Genomic DNA, 24,217 nt, shown 5'->3' on the forward strand with positions numbered 1-24,217 from the left:
TGTTGCAGCTGCACAAGTTGCTGGTGAGGCTACACCTGGAGTACTGAGTGCAGATTTGGTCTCCTTACTTGAGAAAGGATGTACTTGTACTGGAGGGGGTGCAGAGGAGGCTCACTAGATTGATTCCAAAGTTGAAGGGGTCAGTTTATGAGAAGAGGTTGAGTAGATTAGGATTATATTCATTGGAATTCAGAAGAATGAGGGCGCATCTTCGACAAACATATAAAATTATGAAGGGAATCGATAAAACAGAAGTAGATAGGATGTTTCCACTGGTAGCTGAAGCTAGGACAAAAGGGCATAGCCTCAAGATTAGAGGAAGCAGATTTAGGACTGAATTGTGAAGGAACTTCTTCACCCAGAGGGTTGTGAATCTATGGAATTCCTTGCCTAGGGAAGTAGTTGATGCTACTTCAGTAATCGCCTTTAAAGCGAAGGTAGGTTTTTTTTCAGAAATAAAGGAATTAAGGGATATGGCGAAAACACGCATAAGTGGAGCTGAGTCCACAAAAAGATTAGCCATGATCTTAATGAGTGGCGGAGCAGGCTCAACAGGCCGGACATCCTATACCTGCTCCTAGTTCTTATGTCACCACACGATATGAAGAATGTGGGGGATATGAAGAATGTGGAGGATTCGAATAGGGTGCAAAGAGATTTATTCCCAGGATGTTACTTGGATTGGAGTGTGCTAGCTATGAGGAGAGGTTGGACAAATTTGGATCATTTTCACTAAAGCATCTGAGGCTAAGGCCTGTATGGGAAAGTAGTTGAAGCAGATAGGAAACATTCAGGTACACACATGCACAGGCAGATGGGATTAGCTTAAAATGGCATCATAGTCGGCAAAGACCAGGTGAGGCCAAAGGGCCTGTCCTATGCTGTACTGTTCTATGCTCCATGAAAATTCTGAAACAAAATTAACACAAGAGTTTTTGGAATGATTTGAGCTGGAAATCCAATCCAAATATTCTAAAACAAAAGCAGAAATTGCTGAAGAAAATGAGCAGTCTGGCAGTATCCGTGGAGAGAAAACTGTTAACATTTTGAGTCCAGTGACCCTTCTCCAGAAGTATTTGGATGTAACTTAATTTTTAAACACCTAAAATAGTCACAGCTGTAAATGTTACAGATTCATGGTTATTTTATTAAAGGTTTTCAAGCAGATGGTGTTCACAGCTATTTATCATTAAATCCTTGATAGGAATTTAAGGATTTTCTTTTCCGGTAAAAAGATTAAATTTCATAATTTCAGGATGAAAAGGGCATAAAAAGCATTTGCCTTCAGATTACACATTTTCATATTTGCTGCTATAAAGTACACAGAAATATGATAGAGTTCCACAGTCATACCATCTGTCAAATTGCAAAAAACATACAATTACAATCAGGAATCTGAGGATTGGTAATTCATATTACAATTAATTTTTGACAATACTGTGCCTTTAAGAGATATGTTCTGTCCTGATTTCTTGCAGAGGGATTTTGTCACAGTGCTACCGAGGTGTCTCCTCCTGACAGGAAGTTTTCAATAACTTTAGGTTTGTCCCTGGGTGTTTTTTCAGACAAAAGAATCAAGAGTGGGCAGGGTCAGGTTCATACAGACCCAGAGGACTTTGTTTTGGCTTTCAGTTAATGTTTTTTTAGTTAGCTGCTGGAGCAGACAGCTCGGGTTCTCTCTACTGCTAGATTGAAAACTTAAGAGACTTTTCATCTTCAAAATCAGAAGGGGCAGATTGTTTCTGTCAGTGTTTCTTTCTACTGGACTGGAGAGAGACAGCATTTAAAAAAAAAATTGTTTTGCTGCAGTGCATTTTGCCAAAGGTCGTGTTTATGGGATCCAGTCTATATTGAACAGTTGATATTTATTGGTCAAATAATATTTTCGTTTGTATGTCAATAAAGTTATACCAATTCTTTGCTTTGTTGCATTTTAATTGCATTGGAAGAAAAGTATGTTTTGATTAAAGCTTGGTAGTGGACCAATCAAATTATATCTGGAGCACAGCGCCTTACACATGCCTGTAAAATAAAAGTTAGGTTCTAGGCTATCTCAATTACATATTTTGGGGGAGGTTTCTCTGGTCTCTAACAAATTTTACTATAAAACTGTTTTGTTAAATATTACTTACATAGCACAATGATGGATGCTATGGGTAGGAACACTTGATAAATATAATTTTGTGAGAGGAGTAAGGTCCACACCAACATATAGCATTTATTAATATCCCCAACTAGCAGCAGCATTCAATAAAAAAGGTAACAGCAATTAGATTACTTACAGTGTGGAAACAGGCCCTTCGGCCCAACAAGTCCACACCGCCCCGCCAAAGCGCACCCACCCACCTACATTTACCCCTACACCTAACACTATTGGCAATTTTGCATAGCCAATTCACCTAACCTGCACATTTTTGGAGGAAACTGGAGCATCCAGAGGAAACCCACGCAGACACGGGGAAGAACGTGCAAACTCCACACGTTCAGTTGCCTGAGGCAGGAATTGAACCCAGGTCTCTGGCGCTGTGAGGCAGCAGTGCTAACCACTTGTACCACCGTGCCACCCACAAAATGATGAAAGGAAAAGATAGAAAGATTACTTCACTAACTGAGGAGAAGGAATACGGCATGAATTAAGAATAGGAGGAATAGAGGAAAGAGAAAGGAAAATGTATGCTATCAAAAAAGAGAAAGAAGAAGAAATACTAATGCTAATGAGGAAGGGAAGAAGCATAAAACACCAGTTTGAGCTGGGAGATGGATAGGATTAGAGTGCCTCTGTAAATTGGGGAGCAAGGTAGAAAATACATACAGAATTTTGAAACAATTAGCCAAACTAAGTTATAGAACACTGTTACAAATCCAGCAATGTCTGAGAGAAATTAGAGGAATGAGTATAATTTCTGTCACAATCTTTTTTAACTTCCAATTGATTTTGCATGTAGAACTCCATGTTTTTGTTTTAAACTTAGTGAAGGGCATGTTCAGATTTTTATGTGAATCATGCTAATGAAAATTTGTTTATATTAATTAATCTCTTAATAAAGTATAGCAAAACACACTTGAATAGTACATCATAACTTGGCTTGTCTTTAAAACATTTTCTCACATAATTTTGGCAAGCCGTGCATCATTTTTAACATTTTTTGTAAAGAATGGTAGACCTCCAGCTGGATAATTTTTGAAATTTTTACTAGAAAATGCAGGATGTACCATAAAAGTGTGCCATAATGAGACATTTCTGTTAATTTTACTGTTGAGAATTAGGATCTTGCACTTACCATTGCCACCCACTGGTACCATGGCTTCAGAATGGTCACTTGCATCTAGGTTGAATCCTCTGATAACAGATAGCTGGGACACAATCAAAAATGAATCAAAGGATGAGCAGGTCTTGTTATCTGGGTTAATATGGTAGCCTGTAGTACAAGCACAAGTAGAGCCTCCATTGGGTCTGGGTAGACACAGTTGTTCGCACATTCCAATGTTGTTACTGCATCCATTGGAGGAACCAGCTGATCCTAAGTAAAATTGAAAACAAAATGAAAGTACAATTAACTTTTTTGTGTGTAGTACTTCAATGTTATGAACATTCCAAAGTTTCACAAACAATTTTATTTTTTGAATTGCAACACCGTTGTTCTACAGGCAAACATTTCTGCATGATGGCCGCCCACAAACAGCAAATCACCAATTGCTAATTAAACTGTGAGGTATGAAAATTGTTGTAATCAATGCTTTTCAAAGGTCTTTGTTTTTCAAAAAAGCTTTTATGTTCTTGTTTTGGCAATTCAATATTATAATATAATCTATCATGTAAATCGCAACTATACATGTTCTTATATCCATTATTGGAACAACTTTTTTTTTAGAAGATTAGATTACTTACAGTGTGGAAACAGGCCCTTCGGCCCAACAAGTCCACACCGACCCGCCGAAGCGCAACCCACCCATACCCCTACATTCACCCCTTACCTAACACTACGGGCAATTTAGCATGGCCAATTCACCTGACCTGCACATTTTTGGACTGTTAGAGGAAACCGGAGCACCCGGAGGAAACCCACGCAGACACGGGGAGAACGTGCAAACTCCACACAGTCAGTCGCCTGAGGCGGGAAATGAACCCAGGTCTCTGGCACTGTGAGGCAGCAGTGCTAACCACTGTGCCACTGTGCCGCCCACAAACTTCATGACCAATTCAACTTAGAAAAATACAGCATCCATCTGATAAAAATAGTTTATCTTTTGCAACATTTCTCATCTTTTTTCTGCTTGAACTAGAGAGTCTATACATGAAGTTTTGGATTTTCTTAGAAAATAGTTGATACCACATGTAATAAAGTATTTATGTGATAAAGCACGCAGGTACGCTTTAAGTGAGTAAGTGAATGCTAACAGAGCAAGCAAGCATCCCTAAGATGCAGCCCAGTCCAATCTGTCCATATGCATAAAGTACTCTTGAGCAGTTTTTCAATGCTAGTTGCTAATGAGCTCTGTAATGCAGGTCTATGTCTAAGCATCTTGGATGTGGATGGTGGGGCGGGGGGCATGAAAATCCTGAGGAGTTAGCAAATATCAAATGCCAGTATTCACAGTTAAGAGGTCAGTGCAGCTAGTGCCTGTGGATCATGCCCAGAGAAGCTGTTTGCAGTGATCAGTATTAAGGAGGAGAGACGAAGCAGAATAGTTTGCTTGTGGTGAGTGGTAAGATGATAAGCTGCAAATTAATGAGATGGGATGTGCAGTTTATTAGCAAACAAGAATCCTGCTTAACATTTTGCCTAATGAGAATTTTACTTTGATACCAAGACCTTGTTTAAAAGATGCAGCAAGTTGGTGCCAACATTGAGACAGGCTTTGCCTGACCCCTTGCTCAGTTCTCACTGCAGCCCTTCCATTCAAACCCATATTACTCATATTCTTTTCACCACCATTCTTTCCCATTTTGCCTGGCCATTCCTTACTGTATCTACAGATGAGAGGTAGATTGCTGCTTGTTCTGGTTAATGTCTCTTTGTTGTAAATTAGTTGGTAAAAATTCAAAGTTTAAAAAAAAATTGGATGGTGTAACAACAGGATATATCACAAGATAAGTACATAAAGCTGAATGAGAGCTTAAAGAAACTGAATGGTTACTCATGTTCAATTAAGCCACAAATCCCTCAGTCTGGCTTGTGTTTCAACAGTCTAGATTTAACAAGTAAAGCTCATTTTGTATTTATATTTTCATCTACATAGAACAGAGTTCTGCTGTGTGTAGCTTCACTGTGAAGCTCTTTGATTGGTAGCATGAATCTACATTAACACGAACATTCCTGGCATAAACACTGAAATGCAGCTGAAGTTCCAGCAATTCCTCTAGCAGATTCCATTCATAACCTTTTAGATAACTGACAAGACAGCAACTTTCTCTTGATTTGCTTCAAGATGCACTCTCACATGGAATTGACAATCAGAGTTAAGTTAGTACAATTTTCTTCAGTGCCTAAACTTACATTAAAAAGCACTCTAACTGATAGCTTTATGTTTGAACCTTTGTACAATGAAGTAAAGGCTTTAAATTATGCAAATGATTTTTATAGAACGGAAGGGGAAGTAGTGAGTTCTTCCATCCACTGTTTCAGCCTGTCATTAACTCATTTCAACATCCCAAGGATGATTTTCTTTTTCAAATATTTCAACTAGATACCCACATATTTAGTGTGTGACAGAAGCCCATGTAACATTCAGAAGGTAGAAGTGCAAGGTGAGATCAATTGTTCCAACCGTGGCTGCCATGTAACCACAAAGGCAGAAGCAAATGAAAACTGAAAAGATCATTAGAAGCTTCAGTGATCCAAGGACGGACTGTTCTTTATTTTATCCTGGGCTATTGTGAAGACTCACAATGGGACAGATCAGTCGTAACCTGGATAGAAGTCTCAGATAATCAAGGATCAATGACAGACATTGTGCCAAAGTTGGCTGAAGATCTGATGGGATGGTTCCAGGAAGTGGCTGCCCCTCCCTAATCAGCAATTTCTGATTTGTTTGTGATGTCCAACATCCATAGTTCTTTCAGTTTTTATAAATACAGATATCTGTAGCTCACACAGCTTGGAATTGGTTCATGAGTTTACCAGCCTTGTCTGATCACTGGCTTGAACTGTCTCTTTGTAAATGACCTCTAGCCCCACATAATGTCCATTGCCACCTTCTTCATTGGAGAAGACATCTGTCATCCACCTCTATCTCTTGAAAGACATTCTCCACGTTGATGTGTGAAATTTTGTAGGGTGTAGCTCACCACAATGACACGGGTGATTTTTCTGAGTTATACGTCTGTGCATTACCTGATGAGTCAAACATCTAAATCTCATTTTGATCTTTCCTATCATCTGTTCAATGAAGATCTTAGTGGATGCATGTGCAGCAATGCAGCTTGGGGATCTATTATTAGTGTCATCTTTTCCAGGGGCACCTCCATCTCCTTGTTCTGCACCCTAACACTGCACCACCTGAAATCAGACCCCTCCCATTCTCCAGGCCACTTGCATCCTCACTTTTCATGAACCCCCTTACAAGACCTTACACCAGACACCCATAACCCTGTAATAACCACCCTAACACATCTCCATCTAATTGTGACTATGCCCTCTATCACCATTCAAACCCTCCCACAAAATATTTGAGACCACTAACCAAACTTTCAACACCCAGTTTTCTATGATGCACCCTTGCTGGACAGCACTTCAACCCCAGATTAGGAAGGGACAAACACATGCTGCCATGTCTATCTTCAGTCTTCTTTAAGACTGGTCTGCTTTCCCTGAACAATCTCTACCCTTCATGTAGTACTCTGCCTTTTCCCCTTCCTTGCAGGGCTTTCACTCTACCCTGCCCCACAGACAAGGCCAGCCTCCTCCCACGTGCTGCTCTTGCTCCACATGGAATTCCTATAATCATCTTGATTTAAGGCTTTATTGATAGCAAGACAAATCAGCAAGTACTTGCTCTGATTCTAAGGAATGTCAAGGTCACTCAGTGGATGCTTATATACAGTCAGGTGCCGGAACACACTTAGTTCTTGGTTGAAAAAGGACATTTGACTCTGTGAGAAGACATTTTAGTGAGATTCAAATGCATCCAAATAAGCTTCCCAGCTCATGCTTTTGACAAGTTGTACCCATCCTTTAATGTCAGAGAACTTAATTGCTGAGGTTTATCCTGCCGTCAGCATTTATAATTTTGAACTTGCCTGTAATTAAGCTCCCTACTCACCTTCTCTGGCACCAGAATTTGTGCTCAACTGCAGCCCTTTCATTGCAATGGGACCAAATCCAAATTCACAGATCCTGACTAGATTTTCTACTCTAAGAAGCTTTTGCTGAAATAAAAGCTTGGATTTTCCACTGGCCAGACAGCTGTTATGCCAGCAAAGGTTTTGTGGAATTCCCATCATAGCAGGCTCCCAAGGATTGGCCAGGCAATTGTACTTTGCACAGGGCAAATCCCCCATGCCTAGAGCTCTCTTAAAGTCACTCTTCCCAGCTGGCACATTTATCTGGCAGGTATTTCCCCCTTACCCATCTGACATCCTATCCTCACCGCACCTGAACACAATAGTTACGTTGTGTACTTACCCTTTGATGCAGCTATCAAAATGTTTGTCAAGACTTTTAAATTTCACAATATGGCAGCTGAACTGCTGTGAAATGGGAGTGTGGAATTCCTTCCTCTGTCAGCTCTGCAATGTGGGTGGCACGGTGGCTCAGTGGATAGCACTGCTGCCTCACAGCACCAGGGTCCCAGGTTCAATTCCAGCGTTGGGTGACTGTCTCTGTGGAGTTTGCACATTCTCCCTGTGTCTGTGTGGGTTTCCTCCCACAGTCCAAAGATGTACAGGTCAGGTGAATTGGCCATGCTAATTTGCCCATACTGCTAGGTGCGTTAGTCAGAGGAAAATGTATCTGGGTGGGTTACTCATTGGAGGGTCGGTGTGGACTGGTTCCACACTGTAGGGAATCTAATCTAATATTAAACAATTGTCAAAATTGAAGTATGGCTCCATATTTCTGAAGGGGTACTGAGCGGTTTGTCCTCTTAAAAATGTGGAACTTCCTTCTTTCATGGAAAAGAGCAAAAGTGGTAATCATTCTATTCAACCTTTATGTATTAGTGCCTTCCTGAATGCTAGGTTACCTTCAATAGTCAGTTCATTAGAAAAGATCCCGTAACAGATGGGTGGCACGGTGGCTCAGTGGTTAGCACTGCTGCCTCACAGTGCCAGGGACCCAAGTTGATTCTAGCCTTGGGCGACAGTCAGTATGGAGTTTGCACATCCTCCCAGTGTCTGCATGGATTTCCTCCCACAGTCTAAAGACCTGCAGGTTAGGCGAATTGGCCATGCTAAATTTGTCCATAGTGTTCATGGATGTGCAGTACAGGTGCATTAATTGGGGTAAATATAGAGTAGGGGGATGAGTCTGGGTGGGTTACTCTTTAGAGAGTTGGTGTGGACTTATTGAGCCAAAGGGCCTGTTTCCACACTGTAGGGATTCTGTGATGCCATGTATTGAAATCACATATATTAACTTAAAAGGTGCAAAACCTACTCTGCTACTCCTGACTTTTATGCTGTTCATGTTTCAACAAGAAATTCTATAAACTGAGCTATTTCAAAATTACACGCCTGAGCTAAAGCCCTCTACAATTAATACAAGTGTATAGAATAAATGCTTAACATATTTCTATGGTATTACTTCATAATGTATTTTAACAGACATTTTGAAATAGCATGTTTACAAACCATATTATGGCCAATATTTGTCTGTTACCATTAGAAACAATAATTGTCAGACATTGCACACCAACTGATGACCACATATGCACAAACCTGAAAGAACTGAAGTCTGAAACATCAATCAAATAAAGGTACTTAAAATGACACAAAAACTGTCAGTAACTTCTAACAATCTGAAACCAAAGATTAGGCTACTGCTTCATTCTATTCAACCTTAATGAGTTAGTGCCTTCCTGAATGCCAGGTTATCTTCAATAGTCAGTTCATTAGAAAATATCCTAGAAGAGTCAGACTGTAATTTTAAAGATGTCTGTCAGCCACAACTTAATTCCACCTCACTCAGACCAATTAATGCCATCATGTAATTGCACAATGCCGTCTTTCAGACAATGTATATGGAAGTGCTAAAGGAACTGATTGAAGTGGGAGCAAAGGTTTTAAAATCTTGAGAAATTACTTATAATAATATAAAGTTGCATACCACTGCAATATGTAAGTTTGATTATTTTTTAATTGAAATTGAACATTTTGTAAATAGATCTCAATAATCCTTCTCACTAATCCAGTCACCAAAACTGCAATAACCATCTCAGATCTAAAGCTGGTTTTCTAATTGCATGATGGCATTCAAAATTAGAGTGGTATTGCTGTCATTGAGGAGACATTAAATAAAACTTAAACTCTACAACCATCTGATTTGGAAGTTATTGATTATGTTTAAATGAACTTCAATCGTTTACATCAGTAAGCCATATCAAGTAGTAGAATATCTATTTCAGCTGATATCCCTGATTTAGAATAAATAAATCAAAGCAGTACAGCATACCAGATCATATGTGGGGCTCATATCTACCAGTGTGAAAATATCTAATAATACACAACATTATACTTCAGCAAACTTTAGTTCAAAAGTTTTTAACTGGTCTCTATCATCCAGCAGCCTCTTTACATCCTCTTCATTAGGTTACTTTTACACCTAGCCTTCAATCCAACTTGTTCTTTATTTTATCACTTCATTTTATTTTATTGTCAAGTATATGTCCAATTTCCTTTCAAACGTTTTATGGAATCTACTCCCACCATTCAAGTGCATTCTAGGTCATATGTAACTGTATAAAATGTTATAACTAGTTCACAAATTAATTTTCATAGCTCAAAGCATGGAATGACAAATGCACAAATTGGGTGCACATAAAAAGTAAATCATTTGTACATAAATGCACATTGTTGTTTGTCCTTGGAGATAAATAGATATAACATCGGTTGATTTATATTAAGATGTTTAATAATCACATGGAAACTTTAGCTAAAATAACTTCAGAAACTCAACTATTGCAACATACATGACAGTTCTCACACCTTTACAGTTACTCTAAAGAAAATATTTTGACACTCAGCTAATTATAGGGATTACTCACTGTCTCGGAAGTGAACTCTGAGGCAATTCAGCCCTGCAATGTTATTCCTCATCACAACTGGGTTTTCACCAGTAATCTTATCCACACGCTCAATGATCTCAAAATCAGAATCTGTATAGTAAAGGAAGCCCTCGTAAATGGCTAAACCCCGAGGATGAGAAAGGTGGTTAACCACAATCATCCGATGTAAACCATTTAGATCTCCTCGTTCGATCTATAGGGACAACACAAGAATCAATATTTGCACTGGAACTGCATTAATTGTACTTCATGAAAATATGTTGATTATAATACTACTTATCAAACTAATGTAATTAATTACTTACATCCACTAATATAAATAGAAACCAGGAAATTATCAATATTATCATTTGGGGTGGTGGGTGTGCTGTCACAGAATGACTACCAGGTGCACCCTGGCAGCCTCCATATGGGTTCAGGGTGAGATAAGGGCTTCCTGTTTGCCACCCTCTGTGGCCCATATAGTTACCCCTTGTTAACAAGGCCTATCGCCAATGAAGGAGCTGTGCTGTGCCTTCCACAATGACAAGGCCCTGCTGGGATTAAGGACTTGCTAGTTCTCTACTGACCAGCAACTGTTGAGGGTGAATCCTTTGGCTTCAAGGCATGTAATTCCTGATACCAGGCAGTTAACTACCTGATTGATATTTAATCACATTGAGTCCCCAGAAATGGCTGCTGCAGAGCTTCCCCTTGCTTCCAGCCTGTCAATGAAGTCACCACAATGGCCATTAAATTCAGACCTCTTTAATCACTATCAAATATTCTTACCCAGTCAATAATGATTAGAAAACTAAATTAACTCCTTTGTGAGTCATATAATGAAATAAAGTGTACACACCTCAATCATTGTTAAATAGCTTCACCTCCTTAAAATATCTTAAATATTTTCTTTTCCTGCCATCCCCTCCCCCTAAAACAGTGAAAACATTTAATGAATTGCTCATTGTACACAGGCATCATTTGGTGGAACTGATAGAGAAACAGAGTGAATAATGGCTGTTTACACAATTTCTCTGGATTTCTAGCCATCAATTAGAAGTAGGGTGGGAGACTGATAGATGCCCAAAATGTAACTTATTACAGATACATGCCCTTCATAAACTAAAATTACATACCACTCCGGTACCAGACACAGCCCAGTACAGCCTGCGTGCCTTGATGTCAATACTAATGAACTCTACTTGATCTAGGTCATTAGTGAAGAGAACTCGAGGATTAGAGCCATCCATATAAGCACTAGCAATTTTTGCTGGAATTCCACTGTCAGTACCTTGATCCGTCCAGTACAATTTCCTGAAGTAGATTTATACACAGTGTTTAGATGTTTTAAAATCATGAAATAATCAGAGTACACCAATAAAAAAATATAGCCTGGAACATGCTCATTGTGCTACCCACCAATTCCCTAGGTATGACAAGAGATCATGCCTATGAATGACTTAATGACTTGGCAATATGTTATTAATTGAACCATAAGTCAGCTGTTACTAAAAATGTCCTATTTTTATTTGAAAATGAGAGAAATACATTTACAATTATAAGGATCATGTGCATTCCTGCATGCTGTGCATTAATATACTAAAACAAATGGTTTGTTCTCCTGTTGATATTGCTTTATTTCAGCATCGAGAGGAGATGTCAGGATTGTGAACATTGCATGAATTTAAACGTCCTAACATTTTGTGTTGCCAATTTGCACACCATGTGTGACCAACAGACTGAGGATTCATATGATCTCTTTCTCTCTCATCATGACTGACTTTTATTTTGGTTTGATTTGATTTATTGTTGTCATGTGTACCACAATACAGTGAAAAGTATTGTTTTGCATGCTATTCCGGCAAATCGTACCTTACAGGTGCATGAGGATAATAGAACAGAATGAAAAATATAGTGTTCCAGCTAAAGAATGTGCAGAGCATAACTTCTGCAAAATCTTGCTGATTGTGGAAACTGAATTAAGATAATTCGATAGCAATGATTCAATATATTTTGTTTACAAACAGATATGTGAAATTTTAAGATTGCAAAAACCATAGCGATTTGGAAAATCCTAATAATTTCAGCTCAAATTACTTCCCAAAATTGCCTTCAGACCATGATACAATCATATTTCACTTTCCAGTGAATCATGCTATACTTCTATAGTAGTAACCATAATCTCATTTAATTTTCAATCGATTTAACTTCAAGTCCACTCCACTCATATTTGGATCGGTCAATGTTACTGCAGACCCAAACCAGAACATGGAATTTACCTCCAATGAGGAGTTTTGGAAGTTGGGGGAGTTATTACTTGGAGGCTTCAGTTATTTTGAGAATTGAGAATAGAGAATAGAGGCATCAGCAATAATGGGAACGTTATTATTGTGTCAGGAAAGACTACAGCATAGAACCCTCAAGTGTATACTTAATTCAACTCTCAGATGTTTGCCAATATATTCCAAAATCTCAGTAGTCTGAACTTCAGTAAGAGCAGGTGGCAAGTGCTATGTCATGTCTAATTCTGCTACTGCCATGAATCATCTGAAATTGAGACTTGCTTTGCTTGGATCAAAAAATTATATTGACTCTGTTTAAAATTTTTAAAAATCCATATATTTAACAGAATAATTTAATCATTTACATAGTAAATGAATTCAAATTAAAATGACTGCATAAAATGTGATTTCTAAGATATTAATATGTAAAGATGGGTCACCAACATTTCACATGCTGAGCAATGTTAAGATGAATCATTAGGAAAATTTTAAGAGGTTATATAAGTTAGTGTTCTATTTGTAATAACAGCTTCTTAATAAAATGATATCTAATAGGTTTGGCAAACTGAAATTCTATCCAATGGGAATGGTAGACAAATGCTTTAACACGTGGAATTTCATATATGGAAGAGATAGACATAAAAATAGAGGGAAGTATATTTATTAGGAGAAAGTGAGGACTGCAGATGCTGGAGATCAGAGCTGAAAATATGTTGCTGGAAAAGTGCAGCAGGTCAGGCAGCATCCAAGGAGCAGGAGAATTGACGTTTCGGGCATGAGCTCTTCTTCAGGCTTATGCCTAAAACATCGATTCTCCTGCTCCTTGGATGCTACCTGACCTGCTGCGCTTTTCCAGCAACACACCTTTCAGGAAGTATCTTTATTCCAGGTGAGAAAAGTGAATGAGTAAAATTATACTTACACTAATGCATACAGTAGACTCAGTTATGCTGTAAAGGGAGAGGTAGACCACTAACTAGGTCCTTGTTCATATAACAGTTGGTCCTTTCCCAGTTCATACATTGAAATTCTTAAACGTTATTTATAATCAATTAGAATTTACCCCATTTTAACATGGAAAATTTATAGCACCAAACAAATTATTTTTAAGTTCCACGTGGACACCTTAAATTTACAAAATAACTTTGAAATTTACTCTAATGTTCTACTCACCCTCTTGCTGGATCTACCACAATACCTTTGGGTGTTCCAACACCAGTCCTTTGTCCATTATTTGTTAGTATTGTTTTTCTGTACTTGATATCATTATGCATGTTTACTACCTTAAAGAATGTAAATGCATATTAAAAATTATTTTTTGCATTATCAGGCTGTTGTGTGAAAAGCACTGAATGATATTCTGACATGATAATTATTCAACTTGAAGAGGGATCTAACAAAGTTAAACATCACTGTGTTAATGCTTTTAAAAAATCATACAAGGTAAGAAACACTGCTAAATTTATTTGCTAAATACTACAATGTTTCTCCTTTATAACAATTTAAATTCAATGCTGCTGTTTAAATGAGGGATTCAAGTGTACAGAGGAACCTCAATTATCTGGCATTAGATTATCAGATTATTGGATTATCCAGCAAAATCGCAAGGTCCTGATGCCTGGCTAAACTATGTTATACAGCATTCGATTATCCAGAATTTGATTAACCAAACTAAATACTCCCCTGCCGTGTCCTTCGAATAATCGAGGTTCCTTTGTAGTTGATTTATTTGGGGTTCTAAGAAGGGAGACATTTTAATAAAATGAATGCTACATTAAGGTAGGATTGGATAATGAGTGCCTTGCTGAATGTGTTTTTGCTGTGGGGACATGTACCTTTGTTGGATATCCAGCCCACCACTTTCCCAATCACCACTGACTTCACCCCTCCTAATACAGAGGGTGAGCAAGTGCCAAAAATCAACAGCCCATCTGCACAAAGTCAAAATGGCCCCATGTCTCTTTCTTTTTTTTTTCTTTTTTGTGTTTTTTCCTTCTTTCTTCTTGCCTACCATTGCAGACCTTTGTGCCATCATAAGTACAAAAGTACAATATCATAGGAATAAATTAGAAAAATAAAGAAATATAAAGTTCAGAATAACTGCCCTTCCAACCCAGTCTGTGCTAGGCCTCGCTTCCAGTGCCTCAGGTGAATTCATTGTGGGCTATCAGCCTCAGCCTGGACTCCTGGCGTCAAGAGCATTGTGTGGAGCCAGTGCAGATTTCTGACATCAACGTGGACTCCAGGTATCAGCAGGGACTCCTGGTCTCGAGATGAATCCAGAACAGATTCCTAGCACTCTCAGCCTTAACAGCTTCGAGGTGAATCCTAGCATGATTTGGAGGTGAGGGCTGGTGGAGACCGGATAAAAGCAATGACTGTAGATGCTGGAAACCAGATTCTGGATTAGAGTGGTGCTGGAAAAGCACAGCAGTTCAGGCAGCATCCCAGGAGCAGTAAAATTGACGTTTCGGACAAAAGCCCTTCATCAGGAATACAGGCAGAGCCTGAAGGGTGGAGAGATAAATGAGAGGAGGGTGGGGGTGGGGAGAAAATAGCATAGAGTACAATAGGTGAGTGAGGGAGGGGATGAAGGTGATAGGTCATGGAGGAGGGTGGAGTGGATAGATGGAAAAGAAGATAAGAAGGTAGGACAAGTCATGGGGACAATGCTGAGCTGGAAGTTTGGAACTGGGGTGAGGTGGAGGAAGGGGAAATGAGGAAACTGTTGAAATCCACATTGATGCCCTGGGGTTGAAGTGTTCCAAGGTGGAAGATGATGCATTCTTCCTCCAGGCGTCTGGTGGTGAGGGAGCAGCAGTGAAGGAGACCCAGGACCTCCATGTCCTCGGCAGAGTGGGAAGGGGAATTGAAATGTTGGGCCATAGGGCGGTGTGGTTGATTGGTGCGTGTGTCCTGGAGATGTTCACGAAAGCGCTCTGCTAGGAGGCGTCCAGTCTCCCCAATGTAGAGGAGACTGCATCGGGAGCAACGGATAGAATAAATTATATTGGTGGATGTGCAGGTAAAACTTTGATGGATGTGGAAGGCTCCTTTAGGGCGTTGGATGGAGGTGAGGGAGGAGGTGTGAGTGCAGGTTTTGTAATTCCTGCGGTGGCAAGGGAAGATGCCACGATGGGAGGGTGGGTTGTAGGGGGGGCGTGGACCTGACCAGGTAGTCACGGAGGGAACGGTCTTTGCGGAAGGCGGAAAGGGGTGGGGAGGGAAATATATTCCTGGTGGTGGGGTCCGTTTGGAGGTAGCAGAAATGTCGGCGGATGATTTGGTTTATGTGAAGGTTGGTAGGGTGGAAGGTGAGCACCTGGGCATTCTGTCCTTGTTACAGTTGGAGGGGTGCGGTCTGAGGGCAGAGGTGCGGGATGTGGACAAAATGCATTGAAGGGCATCTTTAACCACGTGGGAAGGGAAATTGCGGTCTCTAAAGAAGGAGGCCATCTGATGTGTTCTGTGGTGGAACTGGTCCTCCTGGGAGCAGATACGGCGGAGATGGAGGAATTGGGAATACGGGACGGAATTTTTACAGGAGCTAGGGTGGGAAGAGGTGCAATCCAGGTAGCTGTGGGAATCGGTGGGTTTGTAAAAAATGTCAGCGTCAAGTCAGTCGTCATTAATGGAGATGGAGAGGTCCAGGAAGGGGAGTGAGGTGTCAGAGTTGGTCCAGGTAAATTTAAGGTCAGGGTGGAATGTGTTGGTGAAGTTGATGAATTGCTCAACCTCCTTGCAGGAGCATGAGGTGGTGCCAATGCAATCATCAATGTAGCGGAGGAAGAGGTGGGCAGTGGTGCCAGTGTAATTACGGAAGATGGACTGTTCTACGTAGCCAACAAAGAGACAAGCATAGCTGGGGCCCATTCGGGTGCCCATGGCTACCCCTTTGGTCTGGAGGAAGTGGAAGGATTCGAAGGAGAAATTGTTCATGGTGAGGACCAGTTCGGCCAAACGAATGAGAGTGTCGGTGGACGGGTACTGTTGGGGAAGTCGGGAGAGGAGGAAACAGAGGGCTTGGAGGCCCTGGTCATGGTGGATGGAGGTGACGAGGGACTGGATATCCAAGGTGAAGATGAGGTGTTGGGGGCCGGGGAAACTGAAGTCTTGGAGGAGGTGGAGGGCGTGGGTGGTGTCTTGAACGTATGTGGGGAGTTCCTGGACTAGGGGAGGGATAGGACAGTGTCGAGGTAGGTAGAAATGAGTTCAGTGGGGCAGGAGCATGCTGAGACAATGGCTCAGCCAGGGTGGTCAGGCTTGTGGATCTTGGGAAGGAGGTAGAACCGGGCAGTATGGGGTTCCTGGACTATGAGGTTGTAAGCTGTGGGTGGGAGATCTCCTGAGGTGATGATGTTCTGTATGGTCTGGGAGATGATGGTTTGGTGATGGGGGTGGGGTCATGGTCAAGAGGGCGGTAGGAAGTGGTGTCCTCGAGTTGGTGTCTGGCTTCAGCGCTGTAGAGGTCAGTGCGCCAGACTACCCCTTTATCTGCTGGCTTGATGGTGAGGCCGGGATTGGAGCAGAGGGATTGGAGGGCTGCGCATTGTGAGGGTGAGAGGTTGGAGTGGGAGAGGGGGTAGACAGGTTGAGACTGGAGGCAAGGCAAGGTGCAGTCTGGGTTGGCCCAAAGGCACAAAGGTCTGCAACGCTGGACTTTTTATTTCTTTATTTTTCTTATTTTTTCCAAATAATTTGTGCTTAAGAATCTGTATCTAGGTACCTTATTGCCTAAAATGATGCCATAAGTGGAGACTTGTAACCTTTCACTGTACTCACGTGAGTACACGTGACAATAAAGCTAATTCAGATTCAACTATAATAATAAGTAAGATAAAAATTAGCTTATTAAGAGAGCAAGCTTCTTTCTGGATAGTTTTCTCTCTCTGTCAAATTCTCATTCAAGTGGGCAAGCAGTTGGCTCTCAGTCCTAGCCCACCCCTCATCCTGGAATTTTCTACTTGTGGGCTGGAATGTTCAAAAGTCCTCCACCCACAGTGTGCAAATCTCAAATAGAGAACACTAACGCTGGGTTGTCACTGCAATGTTATTGCCTGCATGGATGACCTTCTTTGCACGTTCCTGGGCCCATTATAGATACTACAACACCCAAAGGTCATACTTCTTTCCTTCATACCTCAATCGTCCTCTAGGCTTCCAAAGTAACCCCCTAACACTTTTCAAACCCCTCACCAGGACCCTAGCCCAGGAGATAACTTGGATTTGCTTCTGATGCTGGGCCTGTCTTCCTTGGGCCAGCCTGGAGATGCAGTGGCACCATTGGGGTCATAAACCTACTAGCCGTTTAATTGACAAACAGCTCTGTAAGGTCGGACTTGCAGAAAAGTGGAAAAGGCCTCAGCTTTGAGAAACTGTCACTGTTTCCATCAGTCAGGATTGTTGGTATGCTCACCACTGACATGTTCGCAGTGAACTGTTGTGGGATATGAATGTGTGTAGGGGTGGGGTTTGAGGTCAGCACCTAATTTTATTTATGCTTCTTAAAATCAGATGCTTTTTTTTTGTGTTACCAAAGTTGACAAGGTGACGATTCATTTGAATGACTTAAATGGGGTTCCTAGATTGCTTGTCTCCAGTTACATTTACATAATTTTCCCTGTGGAAAACAACCATCAGATCACAGAGCACAGTTTTTCCAAAGTGCCGAAGTTCTCAAAAGTGCAGAGCATCAAGTATGGAGTTCCACTATGACACAGTGGGCTGTATATGTCGTTTCATTCTTCTCTAATAGGAAGAATACCTTAGATTGCAAAATGGGGCAACTCTCTTCATATATATTTTGCGCAGTATTGTGCCTATCTTCACCTTCATGAAAAAGGGATCAAGTACAACTCCATTTGTCCTTGAAGATTTGTATTTGTGTCCCCACATTGCATTTCACTTAATTTTATTTTTTCTTTCTCTTCTCCACAGCACCCTTCCCCCATCAAGCCCCTACTAAGAATATTAAAACATTTGACAAAATCTTAAAAATCTACTTGCATCCTTTACAATCTTTGCTTCTTTGTGCATCTACTTACTTTAAAATGGCCAAATTCTTTCAAATTCCTCTGCCTGCTTGACAGACCTTCCACATTCCACCATTAAGTGAGCTAATGGTATAAGACCAAAAGCTGTGACAAACGCTTCTGCTAATTATTCAGATTATACTACCTTGCAACATTGTTTGCAGTCAGTTTAGTGTGCCGTGACCTAGATTTGTCCTGGCAACCACATTTCTTTCTTATTGTGTAAAAATTAGAGTGGTCCTAAAGGAAGAATGGTAAATTGGGCAAGGCCAACTTTAGCAGAATTTGGCAGAAGCTGGGGAATGTGTTTTGGAAACAGCAGTTTGAGGGTAAATCCACATTTGAAATGTGGGATGCTTTTAAAGAGAGGTTGGTTAGAGTGCAGGACAGACATGTCCCTGTGAAAGTGAGGGATAGAAAAGGCAAGATTAGGGAACCATGGGTGACAAGTGAAATTGAGAGACTAGCCAAGAGGAAAAAGGAAGCATAGATAGGTCTAGATGACTGAAAACAGACGAAGCTTTGGACAAATATTGGGAAAGTAGTACCAATCTGGAATGTGGAATTAAGAGGGCTAAAAGGGGTCATGAAATATCTTTAGAAAACAGGTTAAGGAAACACCCAAAGCCTTTTATTCATATATAAAAAGCAAGAGGGTAACTAGAGAAAGGATTGGCCCACTCAAGAACAAAAGAAGGGAAGTTATGCATGGAATCAGAGAAAATGGGTGAGATTCTTAATAAGTACTTTCAGTATTCACCTAGGAGAGGGAGATATTAAAATTAGAAATAGATATTTGATTACTCTAGGTCAACTCAGCATAAGGAGTGAGTAAGTGTTGGGTATTCGAAAAGGCATTAAAGTGGACAAGTCCCCGGTCCAGATGGGACCTACCCCAGGTTACTGAGGGAAGCGAGAGAGGAAATAGTTGGGATCTTCACATATACCTTTACAGCATCCTTGAACATGGGTGAGATCCCAGAGGACTGGAGAATTGCTAATGTTGTCTCCTTGTTTAAGAAGGATAGCAGGGATAATATTAGTAATTATAGGCCAGTGAGCCTGAGGTCAGTGGTCAGGAAGCTGCTGCAAAAGATACTGAGGGATAGGATCTATTTAAATAAAAGCAAATTACTGCGGATGCTAGAATCTGAAACCAAAGAAGAGAAAATGCTGGAAAATCTCAGCAAGTGTTGCAGCATTTGTAAGGAGAGAATAGAGCTGATGTTTTGAGTCTAACTGACCCTTTGTCAAAGCTTTGACAAAGGGTCAGTTAGACTTGAAATGCAGCTCTTTTCTCTCCTTACAGATGCTGCAAGACTTGCTGAGATTTTCCAGCATTTTCTCTTCATAGGATCTATTTACGTTTGTAAGAAAATGGGCTTATCAGTGATAGGCATCATGGTTTTGTGCAGGGGGAGGTCATGTCGTACTAACTTAATAGAACTCTTTGAGGAAGTGAGAAAGTTCATTGATGAGGGAAGCATTGTAGATGTCATGTACATGGACTTCTGTAAGGCATTTGATAAAGTTCTCCATGGTAGGCTGACGGAGAAAGTGAAGTCGCATAGGGTCCAGGGTGTACTAGGTAGGTGGATAGAGAACTGACTGGGCAACAGGAGACAGAGAGTAGTAGTGGAAGGGAGTTTCTCAAAATGGAGAACTGTGACCAATGGTGTTCCACAGGGATCTGTGTTGGGACCACTACTGTTTGTGATATGCATAACTGATCTGGAGGAAGGTATAGGTTGTCTGATTAGCAAGTTTGCAGATGACACTAAGATTGGTGGAGTAGCAGATAGTGAAGGGGACTGTCAGAGATTGCAGCAGAATATAGATAGATTGGAGAGTTCGTCAGAGAAATGGCAGATGGCGTTCAATCCGGGCAAATGTGAGGTGATGTATTTTGGAAGATCCAATTCAAGAGCAAATTATATAGTAAATGGAAAAGCCCTGGGGAAAATTGATGTACAGAGAGATCTGGGTGCATTGTACCCAAAGGTGGCAACTCTATTCCAGCAATACAGTGGTCAAGAAGGCATACGGCATGCTTTCCTTCGTCGAATGGGATATTGAGTACAAGAGTTGGCAGGTCATGTTACATTTGTGTAGGACTTTGGTTTGGCCACATTTGGAATACTGCATACAGTTCTGGTTGCCACATGTGGATGCTTTGGAGAGGGTGCAGAGGAGGTTCACCAGGATGTTGTTTGGTATGGGGACACTAGCTATGAAGACAGGTTGAGTAGATTGTTTTTCTAATGGAAGTAATCCTAAGGTTGAGAAGGGACCTGGTTGAGGTATACAAAATCATGAGAGGTACAGACAGGGTGGATAGCAAGAAGCTTTTTTGCCTAGAGAGGGGGATTCAATTACTAGGGGTCACAAGTTCAAGGTGAGAAGGAAATATTTAAGGGTGATATGAGTGAAAAGTTCTTTACACAGAGGTTGGTGGGTGCCTGGAACATGTTGCCAGTGGAGGTGGTAGAGGCTGGCACGATGGTGTCATTTAAGATATATATAGACAAATACATGAATGGGCAGGGAGCAGAGGGTTACAGATCCTTACAGAATAGGCAACAGGTTTAGATAGAAGATCTGGATCGGCGCAGACTTGAGGGCTGAAGGACCTGTTCCTGTGCTGTAATTTCCTCTATTGTTCTTTGTTGTTGTGAACACAAAATTAGGACATACTACAAGTTAAAAATGTTAATTTCAATTATCAAGTTTCTCAATGTTAAATCGGCAAAGAAAACCAATGTTTAACTAAATAACTATAATTGACACAAAGCAAAATGCAAGTCTTATCATGTAGTGTTCTTATAGACCAAAGATTGCTAATTGCAGTTTATGTCATGGTATCACAATGGGGCAAAGCAAGGAAGCAGTCCCTGAGGAACTATCTTAACTGTAACAGGATTTCAGTAGCACTGTTCACATTCTCCTCCACCACATCATAGTCAACTGAGCCAACCCATCCTGACAGTTGCACTAGAGTCCAGAAATTGGTATAAAATATTATTTATGTTAAGTATTACAATTAACCTCATGATGTATATGTCATAATAACATTTAATGAATAAGAAATTACTTGCATAAAAACAAATTACTATTTGTACAAAATTTGTTTCATCAGTTATCAGCTTTTGTAAATACAACATATCCTATAGCTTTACTACAACAATTCTACCACTTTGATTCCATGCAGGAATTGATTGAATTTAAGTCAAGAATACTGACCTCAATGGACTGTTGGTCAAAGTTGGTATAGTAAAGGCTCATGGAGATCCAATCATAAGCCAAGCCCATAGGGGAGCCAATGGTAGAAGCTGGAGCAAACATGCTTCTATTGGTTCCATCTGACCTCACAGTGTGAATTTCTCCCTAAAAGCACATAAATCACAGTAAGAAAAATCTTCACAATCTCAGAGACAAGAGAGGAGGGACCTGTTCCACACTTACAAATCCTCTACTTAACAGTGGGATCTAGACACACTTTCAAAGAAGGAAATCCTTAAATCCTCCTAAGTACTGCCAAGTCCAACATATAAGCCAGTTTGAGAAAACGTGGACCTGTTTAACCACAGATAATGACAGTTTCTTGAAAATCTTAATCCATTTTCCTGACTAAAGCTCGGAATATTTTCAGGTAAATGGTTTTTCTACTTTTTGTCATTGACAGGAGGTGATTATGCTAAACCTATTATAAACTTAACCTAAGCTAAGAAAAACCTTCTATTTCCATATCATATGCAGTGCCTTTCTCTACTAGAAACCTCAATATAAATTAAATATTGTGCAAAGTTAGGGAATCTCTCTTCCTCAGGTTTATTAGCCTCTCATGCATATCTCAGCACTCAGCTCTTTGGATTATAGAATCATAATAACTAGGTCACCTGATTCTCACAAACTGAAAGAGGATTTACAAGCAGGATTGCTAGAAACTGTCAACATTCTCTAAATAATGGATGCTCTGAGCTGCTTCACCCTCTCTGATTAACTTTAAATCAAACCACATTCACAGAAACTGACATTAAGATAAATGCACTTTGTGGAATATTGCAAAAAGCAGAGTCTATCTCAGAAAATATTAACCTCAATGTCAGACCTAAAGGAAGACAAATTCTAACATTACCTGGCTGTAATGGTATTAATAGGTAGTATGTATATTACCACATTCTAATTTTGACTGTATTTTCATATCAAGGACATCCTTAAGATTAAGAAATCAATGCATGCAGAATAAATTAGATCCTTGACCTGAATTCCAATCAGTTGTAATCAATATGGTTCTCTTCAGATTATGATTCTCCTCAAAGATTAGAGTGCAAAACCAATAGACTACGGAAAATAAGAGCTATCACTGGAGTGCTTAAGAAAAACAAAACAAGTGAGAGAGATTAACTAAACAGAATAAAACACAGCAACCGCAGAAAAGAACACAAATATAAATGTGCAATAAGAAGATACATTTATAAACTAATCCTACAAGTAAGTGTATGAATAGTTGACTACATGGTATTTCACTGATCAACATCTGTATGTTGAATTAGGCAATCAAGTCTTACAGTCACGAGTGTGATGCTGGAAAAGCACAGCAGGTCAGGCAGCATCCAAGGAGCAGGAGAATCAACGTTTTGGGTATAAGCCCTTCATCAGGAATCCCGATTCCTGATGAAGGGCTTATGCCTGAAACGCCGATTCTCCAGTTCCTTGGATGCTGGCTGACCTGCTGTGCTTTTCCAGCACCACACTCTCGAACTCGGATCTCCAGCATTTGCAGTTTTCACTTTCTCTGAGTAAAAGTCTTACAGTGAGATTTACAAAGGCTTGATCGTAAATTTGTATTTTAGCATATAATCCAGTCTCTACCTTTACGTTGTGGACCCTTCCATTGTTATCCAGAAGCCCAACTCACCAGTGGAGAGGAGCCCAGCTCATTTTTTTCATTAAACTGTCACCCAATTACGCATGTTAGTAATTATATAATCAACATCTAGCAACAATATTTTGAGAGTCATAAATCATCATCATACAGCACAGAAGCAGACCCTTTGGTCCAACGAGTCCACACTGATCATGATCCCAAACTAATGTATTCCCATCTGCCTGTATTTGGCCCATATCCCTCCAAACCTTTCCTATTCAGGTACTTATCCTAATATCTTTTAAATGCTGTAACTGTAGCTGCATCCACTACTTCCTCTAGCAGTTCATTCCACGCATTCTGCATAAAAAAGTTGCCCCTCATGTCCTTTTCAAAATTTTCTCCTCCAACCTTAAAAGTATACCTTCTAGTTTTGAACTCCTCCACCCTAGGGAAAAAAAACCCTGCTATTTGCCTTTTCTATTCCCCTCAGGATTTTATAAACCTGTATAAGGTCTCAACCTCCTATGCTCCAGTGAAAAAGGTTCCAACCTATCCAGCCTCTCCTTATAACTCAAACCCTCCAGTTGCAGCAACATTCTGGCAAATCGTTTCTGAACCCTCTTCCAATTTAATAATATTCTTTCTATTGCAGGGCAACCAGACCTGCACATAGTACGCCAGAAGAGGCCTCACCAATGTCCTGTATGACCTCAATATGATGACCCAACTTCTATACTCAAAGGTCTGTGCAATGAAGGCAAGCGTGCTAAATGCCTTCTTAACCACTCTGTCTGTGGACATCTCCCTACCCTAGAATGAGAGGTTCA

At 40.4% G+C, this 24,217-nt stretch overlaps 1 protein-coding gene across 3 annotated transcripts in view; it reads right to left on the reverse strand.

The window, feature by feature from the left end:
- Positions 1 to 24,217, reverse strand: part of lrp2a (low density lipoprotein receptor-related protein 2a) — a 346,919-nt gene that overhangs the window by 170,855 nt on the left and 151,847 nt on the right. For all 3 annotated transcript variants that reach the window (XM_072579538.1, XM_072579537.1, XM_072579536.1), the window contains 5 exons: positions 21,761 to 21,904; positions 13,662 to 13,771; positions 11,343 to 11,520; positions 10,204 to 10,417; positions 3,282 to 3,521 (listed from right to left, as the gene is read on the reverse strand). In XM_072579538.1, coding sequence (XP_072435639.1) covers positions 3,282 to 3,521; positions 10,204 to 10,417; positions 11,343 to 11,520; positions 13,662 to 13,771; positions 21,761 to 21,904 — 886 coding nt within the window. The remainder of the gene's footprint in view (positions 1 to 3,281; positions 3,522 to 10,203; positions 10,418 to 11,342; positions 11,521 to 13,661; positions 13,772 to 21,760; positions 21,905 to 24,217) is intronic.

The sequence above is a fragment of the Chiloscyllium punctatum genome, chromosome 10, assembly GCF_047496795.1.
Source record: "Chiloscyllium punctatum isolate Juve2018m chromosome 10, sChiPun1.3, whole genome shotgun sequence".
NCBI lineage: Eukaryota > Metazoa > Chordata > Chondrichthyes > Orectolobiformes > Hemiscylliidae > Chiloscyllium > Chiloscyllium punctatum.